The sequence below is a fragment of the Canis aureus genome, chromosome 31, assembly GCF_053574225.1.
Source record: "Canis aureus isolate CA01 chromosome 31, VMU_Caureus_v.1.0, whole genome shotgun sequence".
Lineage (NCBI taxonomy): Eukaryota > Metazoa > Chordata > Mammalia > Carnivora > Canidae > Canis > Canis aureus.
The window spans coordinates 41,872,476-41,885,764 of record NC_135641.1 but is presented as its reverse complement, the minus strand read 5'-3'; the positions used below and the strand labels follow the sequence as shown (position 1 = coordinate 41,885,764).

Here is a 13,289-nt window from a genome sequence, read left to right as displayed (position 1 = left end):
TCATTCATTCATTCATTCATTTTTTTGCTTTTTAAAGATATATTCCCTACTTCTGGGTGATTTAACTTTAAAATACGTTTGAGAACAATTAAGTAATTTAAAGTGTAGATCAAAAGATATGAAATGTTCATGGTTACTGTTCATTAATTTTGTGACTCTGCAATCAAAACACTGAACTATCCAATATACGTTTTTTCATTTGGAAATGGCAACTGTGACCACAATTCACTTCGTATATTGTGGTAGGAGGCAGTGGAGTAAGGTAAAAAGAATTCTGAGAGCTGCAAGATATGATATATATCTTGCACGCTGATTTGCTGTGTGACCATGAACAGGTCATTTCACCTGCCTGAGACTCCATTTTTTCATCAACAAAATGAGATTAGATTTGAGTATGTTGAAAGGTTTTCCTCCTACAATTCTGACTTATAGTTTAAGAAATAAAATCTGAAAATCTAAAATTTAAGAACCGTACCAACAGAATTAAAGAGGTAACAAAAGTTAAAGGGAAAAGAATTTCTTTACACATTCATGCAGTCTCAGCTTCATAAGTAAATAGAAACTTGAATCACTTTTATAAAAGAACAGAGCAATGTTTGCAAAGAAACAGAACAAATCCAAACTTTTTCTCAGGATGTCCATGAATTTGGCGGGCTGATTGCATTTATGTCTCAAAAATGTAGCCAGGGTCCCTGGCTGGCTCAATAAGAAGAGCATTCAACGCTTGATCTGGGATTATGAGTTTGAGTCCCACATTGGGTGTAGAGATTATTTAAAAAACAAACGTTTAAAAAAATGTTGCCGAAGTTCTGTGAGGCACACTGACCTTCAAGTTCCTGCCACAGCAAATGAATTACTATTTTCATAATCAAATTAGATTAAAGATTTTAAGGAAGCAGAGACACGTCCTCACGGACTGCACTTGTAAAGATAGCAAGTTTTATCATTATCACTTTCCCAAAAAGGTCTTATTTTTTCTAATTCTTTTGGTTCTTTATGAGCCATACTTTATTTCAACAAAGAATGAGGGGAAAAATTATTTATTCCCTAATAATGATTTAACTGGAAGAGACCAGGGTAAGTATGTCATAAATATTGTTGACTTAAAGTAGCAGCAATAAAAATTTTAGAAAAAGAAAAGAAAGAGAAAAAGGAAAACAAAAGAAAAAGAGTCAGGATGCCACAGTGCCTGGAAAAGCTTTCAATGATTAAGTCAATTTGTAAAAAGCTACCTTCTATTTAGGCGACTTTCCAACTAAACCACCTCAGCTTTTGTAATGTAGTGCAGCAAGGGGGAAAAAGATAATTTTCAATTCTTCATTTAATGTGCAATAAGATACAATCTTCCATTTGTCCAATCAACAAATTATTGTGTACCTACTGTACATCAAACACGTTCTGAATATATAGCAGTGAATTAAGGATACAAAATGCATTCTCTCACATAGCATGGTGGAGGAAGATAGATACTAATGAAACACATGTAAGAAAAAAGCACTGTGATAATGGATATGGGTAGATTAGAAATAGATATGTGACTGGGGGTGGTTACTTTAATTCATCAGAGAAGGTTTTTTGGGAACAGACATTTAAGCTTTGATCTGAATGGCATGAAACACAGTAAAGAAAATATTCCAGCACAACTAGCACAAAGGCTCCTGGATGGGAATGTACTGCTAAATTAGCAGAATAAAATAAGTAAAAATAAAATGAAAGCAGGGTGGCTGGAACATAGTAGAAAAGGGAGGAAAGTTGCGATGAATTTTCAGAGGGAGCAGAAGCATAAGGGATTTGTATTCTATTCTAGGTGTTTTGGGTAGCCCTGGAAAGGTTTTAAGCAGGAAAGTGGTGGGATCTGATTTTCATTTAAAAGAGTGATTTGGACTGCTGTGTGTGAGGAAGCAATTGTGATAATCTAGGCAGGAGATCTTGGGGCCTGGAGGAAGGTATTGTCATGGATATGCAAAGAGGCAGAACTTTGAAAGAAAGAGGCTACAGGACCTGATGATAGATTGGAGGATGGTGGGGGATACGTGAAAGAAAGGAGTCCAAGATTATTTGTAAAGTTCTGTCCAACCAGATAGATGTGGGAAGACTGGAAGAGGGGCAATTTGAGGGAACGAAAATGAAGAGATTTGTTTTCAGCTTAATTTTAAGATGCACACTAGACAATTCAAGTAGAGACGTCCCATAGACAGTTGGGTATACAATTTTAAGATTCTGGGAGTAGTGAAGGGCTAGAGTTGTAACACTTGAAGTTGAGAGCATTTGATGGAATGTGAAGCTAGAGGACGGGACAACTCACCTAAGGAGAGAATGTAGTTGGATGAAAGAAGTGGCTCCAGCTCTCAGGTGGAACAGAAGAGGAAGAGCCAACCCAGAAGACTGAGGATAAGTGGCCAATGAAAACAGACAATAAGGAGTGCATGGTGTCAAAGAAGATGCGAAAATGCTGCTCCAGTGTCCCCTGAGAGGAGTGCTGCTGAGAGGTCTGGCAGATGAGGGCCTACGGTTGGCCTTGAGGACCAGGAGGAGAGCGGCCTTTTACATTTTTTAATTTCCTTTAAAAATGTTTTTATTTTTGTAGTCGACACACAATGTTAATCAGTTAGTTTAAAGTGTACACCATAGTGACTCCACTTCTCTATATGTTATGCTCTGCTCACTACAGTGTGGCCACCATCTGTCACCCTGCAGGGCTGTTACAATATCACTGACTCTAGTCCCTGTTATTTCATTGTACAAGAGCAATCTTAATGGAACGGTAGAGACTGAAGCCTGAAGAGAGTGTCTTGGGAAGAGAATATGTGATGAAAAAGCAGATACAGAGAATATAAACAATTATCTTCAGTCGTTTTGCAGTGAATGGGGGAACAACAGGAGAGAGTGGCAGGAGGATGAGTGGCAGGAGGATGTGGAGGCAAGGGGATTTACTTATTTGTTTTTTCTTTATTGCTAGATTAGTGCACACGTCAACAGGATTAAGCCAGAGAGGAAGAGGTGATATGGAAAGGTGACAGTTGCAAGAGCACAGTCATTAAGAGGATGGAGACATGGGATCCGTATAAAGGGTGTAGCCTTTGGAAAAGCAAAAGGAAGTCCAAGGAGGCTGCTTGTGTAATTACCTCACCTCTTCTCTTAATTGATGTGCCATCACATAATGATCTCATTTGATTCTCACATAATTCTTGCATATCCAATCATTCTCATTTCCAGAGGAGGAAAATAAAGTTTAGAGAAACTGGAAAATTTCTTCCAGAACATTCAGTTCAATCTAGAATTCAAACCTTTCTTGCAGCTCTAGCCCGAATGCTTTTTCCACTATATAATACCTTGATGAAGCTGTCTTTCCAAAGCTCTCTCCAGTGCAACATGGCAGATATTCACAGTGAACATACAAAGAAGTACAGTTGTTTCGATGCCGTTAGTCCCATTTGGTGACTTAGTGATCAGCATATTATTTAGTAATTTCAAGTTTGAAATTCCTGGAATCCGCTCATGTGAAAGTTTAACGTCTGATGTCCAAATCATTGTTTTCTGAATTTGAATGACTGCTGGAAGGTCACACTTAGACTTGCAACTAACTAGCTAGCTAATGAACTAAATCTAAAACCTAATGCTTTTCTCAACAAATTTAGTTCATGTACTTGCTAACCAGAAATTGCCAATTTATTTTGTTACCATTTTAAATGGAGTTCCATGCAATAAAAAGGCAGTAAAGTTAAATACCTGATTATTAAATTTCAAAAAAAAAAAAAAGAAAAAAAAAAGCTAAGGTAGGGAAAACATCCAAAGCCCAATCAAATGGTGGTGCAGTGCAGCGAAATTTACTATCCTATCATCCAAAAGGTATGGAATTTGACATCGGATGTCCTGGGTTCAAGTTTTAGATATGGTAAGCTCTCTTGGTGATCTCTTTCAGGTTGTTTAATCGTTTGGTTTCCTCATTAGTAAAATGGGAGTAGTAATACTATGCAAAAGAGCTGTGAGAAACAAATAGGGTAATCCAGTGAGATAACTTTATAAACTGGAAGTACCTGTTGGTTGCTATTATTATTTATATGCCACTACACGGAGTGTTTTAATTTGTATTTCTTAAGCTTTGCGAGCCAAATTCACTCTCCCATCTGATAATGATGAACTGTTGTTCGTTTATGGATCCTTAGATAAAAGAGAAGAAAATTGCCTGCAGAGGGACACCTCTCATTCTCCTATTCTAAAAAGCAAATCTCTTGAAATCGCCTCAGTCACATTTTCCCACAGGAGCCCGTCCAGTATTGCCACCACAGTACGCGCTTCAGCCACGCACTCATTTGAATAACAAATGTACATTGAGGGCCTTTTATATTCCAGGCTCTGAAGGAACTAGACATCAGGAGAGTAAAGGGATTGGGACACATTTCCACTTCTCCAGTAGTTCAGGGCGTAGTATGAGAGTGTCTCCTCTGTATAAATTTATCTGTACATCCCTCCCCATGCTCCACCTCTCTCCCAGCTATGAGCTCTAGAGTGCCAAGACCCTGCCTTGGTCGTCTTTAGTTTCCTTTACATTACTTACTACAATTTGTTGCTCATAGTAGGTGTTCAATAAATAATTATTAAAGAAGTATTTTTAGTCTGTTTTTTAAAATATCAAGGTGTACTAGTGGACTGACAAGTAGGATGTTTTTTTTTTCTTCTCATAATGTTTCTCTGGTTACATTTAACAGTAAGTTAAAATTAGATCCTTTTCTTTTTTTTAAGAAAGAAAACCATAGCAACTGTGATGTTGAATGTTTCAGAGAGCACATTTTTAAGGGTTTTCTTTTTCTGAATTGCCTGTTTGTGGTGCCTATTTCAATCGAAATTCTAATAAATAATTTGTGGTACTAATAGCCATGTAAACCACTGATTGTATCGATGAAGCTGTGGAAACTCCCACATAGAACAGAATGCTTGAAAAACGCTTGAAACAAAAAATAAATGTGTTGAAAAATCCACTGCATATATTTAAATGGTTACTCCCTGGAAATGGTTGAACGTTAACCTCTCTTTATTTCTTGTACCTGCATTTATTATAAAACCTTGGAGATTGTTCTAATGCTTCTTATAAATATTTGCCAGAGATCTTTTTTTAAGGCATGTCTCTATGAGGAAATCAATTTTACAGTGCTGTCTTCTAAATTAAAGAATGGGCATTTTTACAGAATGTTATCAGTGAATACTTCTTTGACATACATAATGATGGTCTAAAGTTTTCTCTAAGAGTATTTTTATTGAAGTAATGATTAAAGTGCCTCAGGAACACTGACTAATGTCATGTTAATCAACTTGACTACTAAAAAAAAATGAAGAGGTTGATAGTTTAAATCTAGTTGGTACATGATTCACTTGAACTATGAAAGGAGAAAATGTACTTCATCCAGGACCAAATTTGAAATAAAATTTTAAAAAACTAGCAAAACACCTCAAAAACAACTTTTGCACAGTTACAGGCCATATCTTTATAAAAATCCAATTTTGTTTCTCCTAAAATGTGTAAATTAGCTTTGGACTCCCTGCATTCATATTGATCAACATCTCTTGAATGGCTATTCTATGCAAAGCACTGAGCTGATGTGAAGATAAGTAAAGCATATTTCTGCTTTTAGGGAGCTTATTGGAAAAAATAAGTCATTCACCCATAACTGCAATGTAGAAAATAAGTGGTATAAATGCCGTAGGTATTCTGAGGGGGGAGAGATGGATAACTTCTGGCTACGTTTGGACAGGTAGAATGAGGTGGCAACAGTAAGATGGAGAATTCTTAGCAGACAGACTAGAAACCAGTATCTCTTGGAAGTAACAAGAAGTTCAGCTTGACTTCAGAGCAGTTTATAGGAGTGCTAAATAAGTCTGGAAATACGCACTGGGTTAGGTGGTGAAAGGCCTTGAATTCCAGATTACTTAAATGGAGTTTTATAATTTTTTTTTAAAAAGTTGTAAGTAAACAGTTGCGTAACCCTTTTATAGATATGCAACAGTTTTTATAAAGAACAGGCTCTAAATCTGAAGCTGAAGTCACCTGATTTGTAACCAACATTGATTGATTGAGTTTAGTCATACTTGTTCAGCCTGCACATTTAGGCCACTTTTAGACATTAGGATATTTATTCTGGGTTTTTGAGGGGGCTTGGATTATTATTTCTTCTCTAAATTTGGAATAATTGATCTTCCAGATGTTTGAAAACAAAACATCTGCCCTCAGATTTACTCCTGAGTGCTCTGTGTACCACGTACACTTTTTCCTCCTGTATTATTGTTTCTTATACATATCTGCACTGAAGACCAAAATTATGATTTCTATAAGTGGTTAAAGACTGATGCAGAAAATAGCTGTTTCTTAAAAATAATAAAACCTTCCTTCTTGCAATGAAGAAGGGTGTGGGAAGGAAGATTTGAGTGGGGAATTTGAAGGAAAAATAGAAGAGAGAGAGAGAAAGAGAGAGCAGTGGGTCAGGAGGAGAAAAAGGGAGGGAAAGCAATTATCATCTAGAAGAAATGGTCATAAAGATAACTTTATACATGCATATGTTTCAATAAATGCAGAAGAGATAGGTAATGCTGCTGTAGATGCTAAAAATATTACTAGTTATAACCAACTACAGATATTCTGATATATTTTAATAATTGGTTCTTGAAAGTGGAGAATTTAGAAAAGCTACCTGGGAGGGGCACTTGGGTGGCTCAGTCTGTTAAGCCTCTGCCTTTGGCTCAGATCATGATCCCAGGTTCCCTGCTCAGAGGGGAGTCATCTTGAGATTCTCTCTCTACTTCTGCCCCACCCCCCATTCACATGCTCTCTCTCAAATAAAAAATTTTAAAAAAGAAAAGAACAAAAAAAAAAAGAAAAAAGACGATAAGGTAAGATACCTGGGAGATACCATGAAAATTTTGGAGTAGGTCACTCACCAGCAATTCTTGTTTATATTTTGCAGTCTATTGTAAGAATGAATAGGAATCCTTAAAATTGAATATTTTGAGTTTTAAATGAGTTTCAACAGCCTCACATCTCTTTTGCATCAGAGATAGTATTAGACCAAGAGGGGAACCTAAGTATAATTTCTATAGTATTTGTAAGAATCCATCTTTATTTGGAATTTAGCCTCATCGTGGTTTATAAATTTTACTCAAAATTTCATACAATATTTAAAAAACCATTTAATGCATATGGGGGGGTATTGGAGTTATGCTACTTCCATTTCTTTATCTCTGCTACTGAAAGAAATACTGGTATAAATGTGTATCCCTAGTGTCCATCCACCAGAGATCCTAAGTCAAGGACTGAAGCTTTTACTCAACCCAAATCCTATGTAGCATAAGAATAAACGTAAGATAGAGTGATTGCCAAGACAGTTTTCCCCTCACCACTCTGACTAGCCACATTAGCGGTCCAAGAAATGTATTAGATGCCAGCCATAATTCTAAGAGAAGAAAAAAAAAAAAACAGCCTTGCAAAAAGTAATGCTATGTTGATGGGTCCTGTGATGCCCAATCATGGTAATCTTCTTCAATATTGAGCATAATACAGACTGGCAAAAATTTTATTTTTTTAGATATCTTCCTGCAGAGACACATAACTCAGTATAAGTCATTGGGGAAATATTCTAATATTAAACTTTTGCAAATTGGGGCACCTGAGTGGCTCACTGGTTGAGCATCTGCCTTCAGCTCAGGTCATGATCATGGGGTGCTGGGATCAAGTCCTGCATCAGGCTCTTTGTGGAGAGCCTGCTTCTCCCTCTGCCTGTGTCTCTGCCTCTCTCTCTCTCTCATGAATAAATAAATAATCTTAAAAACAAACAAAAAAACCAAACTTTTGCAAATTAACATCCAAGACCACTATTACTGGAATTATTGGAACGTGATCTTTCCTGTGAGATAATGTGGACCATCACAGTAGGGTTTTTTATATATCCATGTTTGAATGAAGCCCTTTCTGATAACACAAATGTTCAATGGTAGAGGGAGAAAAGTGCCTGAAGGCTACAGCCATATATACAATTTTGCTTCTTCTTCACTTTATATAAGAATTACCAGGTCAGCGTTTAGAGTGTTTTAAATGTTTTCTATAGGCAAATTGCTTTCTCTTTTTTTTTTTTTTTTTAAGATTTTATTTATGTATTCATGAGAGACACAGAGAGAGAGAGACACACACACAGGCAGAGGGAGAAGCAGGCTCCATACAGGGAGCCTGATGTGGGACTCGATCCCAGGTCTCCATCACACCCTGGGCCGAAGGCAGAGCTAAACCGCTGAGCCACCTGGGCTGCCCAAATTTCTCTTTCTTACAAACAAACAAATAATCAGCGATTTTAATAAAATCATGTTTTGAGAAGCTACTCAAGACTATCTTCAGTCAGGTACTGTCCTTGTGGTAGATGAGAAGAAGCAAGAAAGTTAGCTTTTATGTCACTGTTGTCCTATTGTTATCCTCAGCCCTTCTTGTGTTTTCTCTTCTCTGTGTTCCATTAGCTATCCTAAAGAACAGCATCCTAATAGAGGAAGAGAGTAGAGTAGTGAGTAGGGAGGTAATAGCATTCCAGGTTGTATTACACAGAGATTAGAAAAACTAATGACCAACAGCATGACCTGGATAAGTAACTTAACCTCTTTCTCTCTCAGTTACTTTGGAAAATGCGGTTCTTATTCCTATATACCCTACATAGTTGTTTCCATGACAGAGACTGAGAGGTAAAGGAATCTTTAAAAAAAATAGGAACCACCCATACTACATAATCATTAAATCTCAGGGTATTTTATATTTTGAAATTAACTAGCATCAGAGACAGTATACAAAAGACCATTAATTATTAAATTTTTTGAACAATGATGATTTAGGAAAATGTCTCATCTTTATATAAGTACAGCATTGATATCACTGCTACAAAAATACTAAGATGGTAGACTTAAGATGAATATGTGGCTCCACATTAATGTGAGGTAGAAGGTCATGTTCTGCTATCAAATTAGTTCTGAATAATAGTTATCTTTAAAGCTGCTTAAACTTGAGATTTTCATTACTAATAGAAGAAATAAATTGAGGAAACATTGTGCTTACAACATTTCTGGAAGCTTTTCAGAGGAAGCAGCTGTGGTTTCTTTAGACTCCCGAGTCTATTATGCAGGTTAGCAGTATATTTTATAATGAGTTCTAGACCACCTGCCTTTCCAAGGAAATTAATATTGAGATGGATTTTTTTTTTTGTTCCCAGTGCCTATGTATAAGGTTTTCCTATTCAGTGAGTTTAGGCACCCCATAAAAATGTTCATTCAGTGTTGTTCAGCTATAGATGATTATTTTTAAAGACATCATCTAAATGTGTTTGCAACAAATTCTTGGTGAGTTTTGAGATTGAAACATCTACTTCTCTAGTAAAACTGTCAGCAGATAATGTACGTACAGTTTTACTTTAAGATAGTAAACACCTATAATGAATAAAACAAATATAAATGAATTTGACTATAGTCTTAAACCACTGGAACTTCAAAATATTGTTTTAATCATTTTCCTTATTCTCTTAACCCTTACAGGAGTTTCAGGGGGGAATCAATGGATTCAGGAAGTGATAAGAATTTGGAGAATACAGTGAATAGGATCTATCCTGATCAACTTGTTCCAAAGATAAATACAAGCAAGAAAATGTCTACCTTAGCAAATCAACCAAACATCCTAGAAATGTCACAAGAGGTTAAGAAAAGTTGTGGAGATAAACAGGTAGAAATCACAAGTGAAAGAATAAAAATGGCAAAGAGCATCAAAGAAAAACAAAGCAATGATTCAGAGAAAGTGGCCTTTAAAAGGAAGGCAGAAAATGAAGAAAAGCCAGCTGGAAAGAAAGAGGCAAAGATAACTGAACTTGACAGCATGTTGATCAGTATGCCTTTGCCTCACATCCCCTTAAAAAACATCATGGATGTAGAGGCGAAGTTGGTCTACGTTGATGAAGAGGATGTGAGGTATGAGTTTGTAGAGTCCTTCATGTCCACTGGCATTCGACCTACATCAAACCAACGTGCTGCTGAAATAGTAGACCCTTTGCATGTACCTAATTTCAACTTCCCGCCTCAGATTGACAAATGGCTTCAGGTAGCCTTAAAGGATGCCAGCTCTTGCTACAGACAAAAGAAATACGCTGTGGCAGCAGGACAGTTCAGAACAGCATTGGAGGTATGGGATTAAAGAATGTACAGGTTGGTGACAAGCAGTGAAATGGCAAGTAGGATGATACTGAGTAGCTCTGATCATACTGTAATAAACACTGATCATGGAGTGAAAATATTGAATGATATCAGGATTATACGATTCCCAGTAAATATAAAAGCAAATAAGATATAAAGTAAATAAGATATGTCTACAAATTATATGCCTGTGTGTATTTGACATAGAGAAATCTCCCCAAAAACATACGTCCTGCTTTTTCTCTGCTAACCAACCCTGCAGTAAATGGTAACATATAAAAATGCAGTTGGTTTTGTAATTTAGGTGTATACCTATAAAAGCCATAAAGTTTTAGTACAGTGGTGGTGGTTAGAATATAGATTCTCTCTCTAGAAATAGGCAGTTAATGAGTAAATGAATTTTCCCACTTTGATATGTAGTCTTCATGATTACATGCACCCATCTTTACTGTTAGCAAAGGCTGATAATTTATGCCTGATATTTATTAAAAACAAAGTAGCACCATTTTACTTTATCATCAAACTTTGCTTTCCTTCCCATTCTAGTGAGCTTTATGAATAATTACTTTTCTCTCTGCAAGCAGGTAAATTCGTCACTATTGTTTATGGCATAAAGAAGTAGCCTGCGGACTAAAATTTATTTGGGAATCACCACTAAAACACAAAATAGGTAGTGGGAAAAACTGTTCCCTCTTATGACTCCTGAAACCTATAAAAAGACCAGAGTGGGTTACTAAAAGTCATATTGACCTGTCTGTATTGGTGACTGCATATTTTCATTAATTACAAAAAATTTTTTTTTCAATGCATTCTGTATGTGCTTGGTGGCCCCTGGAGATATAAAAACATGAGTTAAAACATGGGCCTTTCCCCCCAAGAGTCTGGTGAGGGAGGCAGACCAGTAAACAGTTAAGTGGAAATAGTGTAAAGGGACAGTGAATCCACATGAGATAGAAGGCATGAGCAGGAGTCAAGTGTGAGATGTTTGTGCTGGAGATTTAAAGAGTAAAGTGTTATTTCCACTATTACTTGCAGGTTAAAATGACTACATCCACAATGAATTATTAATGGATAATAGCAGACAATGGTGTCCCTAAATATTTAAAAAGAAACTCTAAACAGAAAAGGAGGCCCAAAGAGGTATGAAGTGATGAGGTAGTGCACAAATAGATGCATCTGTAAATATTTCTGTCCTCACAAAGGGTCGTCTACACAAAGAAGGGAAGAGTAATGCATTATGTAAATTTGTGAACTATGTAAAAAGTGCCAGAAAATTAAGTTATCCACAAACCACTGAGATTCCTATGCTGTCCTTTGAGCTTAAGAACAGAAGCCTCTGGCTGAGGAAAGGATGCTAAGGAAGGCTTCAAGAAGAACCCTGAGATCTTTTCAGGGCCATTTTCCACCGAATATATTTTTAGGGTGGGGGACCAGGGTTTAAAGATATAATGGTAAAGATGAAGAAGAAGAATCATTTTGGAAATGAAAAAAGAAAAGTATAAAATAAGAAAGGATATAAACTTCAAATTAAGTCTAGGTAGAAGCAAAAAATATCTGCATTAACTGGAAGAAAATACCTGGTTTTTCATAAAACCCACTGTTCAAAATGATAAAATTTGAATCAGGCTTTAATGACCCCAAGATATAACTGTACTAGAAAATGCTTTTGTTCAGATTCTCTCTTATGTGCTCTCTCTCTATCTCTCACTTTCTTTCTCACCGTCTTTCCCCACCTCTCTGCCCTCCCCCCTACCCCCCAACAAGAGTTTTTAGGAAAGTGCTGGATGCTGACACTAATTACTGGTAATTAACAAAGGTAATTATTTTGAGACCAAAACTTAGCTTAGACATCTGGTCTAGCTTTTGTCTAATTATCTTGGGAGTTAACTTTGAAATTTTACCTAGAATGTCTCTTAATAAACTAGAGCTGCTGGGAATAGAAAAGATTTTTAACCTCTTTAATCCTTTCTTCTCCTAAATTTAACTTCTTCAATACAGACTGTTTATGGGTATTATTTAATGCATCTCTCCCTTTTCCTTATGTTTTAACATGGCTCCAAGCAGGGTAGAATGGATAACAGAGACCAGGACATAATGATAAGGATCACACCTGGAAGACAGATGCAGCAACAAATATTCGAGTGTATGTAAGCTAGGATTAGGTTTGGCTGCAAGTGACAGAAAACCCCAAAATAACAGTGTCTAAAGAAAGAGAGTTTATTTTTCTTTCATATAAATGTAGGTAGTCAAATGCTGGTATGATATGAGCTCCACATTCTACTTTGTTCCTCAAGCTCATGATCCAAAATGTCAGCTCCAGTTGGTGTCGTCATATCTACGTTCTAGCCAGCCAGAAGTTGGGAAAGGAAGGAGAGAGGCATGCTCTGTCCCCATGAGCACAATTCACAGAGGTTGCACACACTATTTCCATTTCTTTTCCATTGACCCAAATTTAGTCATGTGACCATACAAACCTACAAGGGAGGCTGAAAACTGTGGTCTTTATTTTGGCTAGCCCTAACATCCAGAGGTTGTATTCCTAAGAAGAGAATGGATATTGAAGGATAACTAACAACTTTCCCATAGAGTGCTTATTACTTGGGAGGCAGCGCAAGGCATATGGAATGCTTGCTAAATGGGCGGTAGCAAGCTGGCTATAGGAGGACACAGAACACTGGTTGTGATTGAAAAGAAACAATAAAAATTGAGGAGAGGCTCTGAAGATTAATTGACATGATACTTTTCAATGTTTTTAATAACCCCACTAGGAATATTCTATTTATATGGTAGTTTCCTTGTACTCTTGACAAATTATTAGCTCCTTTTGTTTTCATAACATGGTTACTACATAGATAAATTTATGGTAATATTTTAGAATGATTGAGATAAAATGATAAGCAGTGATTCGGAAGAAAACAGTTTAGCTCCCCAAAGCAGTCAATTTTAATATTTTAGGATTTCGAACATAGGAGGCATTTATTTAGATGGACTTGATGAAATAATTTATTTTTTATGCTTTACTTTTACTACATAAAGTTAAACCAGTTCTGTAGGTGAGATTAGTGCTTAGTCCCGTGACCTACTTATCC

The 13,289-nt window shown here is 36.5% G+C and overlaps 1 protein-coding gene across 11 annotated transcripts in view; it reads left to right on the top strand.

Moving 5' to 3' along the window:
* SPATA16 (spermatogenesis associated 16) overlaps positions 1–13,289 on the top strand; it is a 236,312-nt gene that overhangs the window by 14,882 nt on the left and 208,141 nt on the right. For all 11 annotated transcript variants that reach the window (XM_077880363.1, XM_077880362.1, XM_077880361.1 and 8 more), the window contains exon 2: positions 9,553–10,189. In XM_077880363.1, coding sequence (XP_077736489.1) covers positions 9,572–10,189 — 618 coding nt within the window. In that variant the 5' untranslated portion in view covers positions 9,553–9,571. The remainder of the gene's footprint in view (positions 1–9,552; positions 10,190–13,289) is intronic.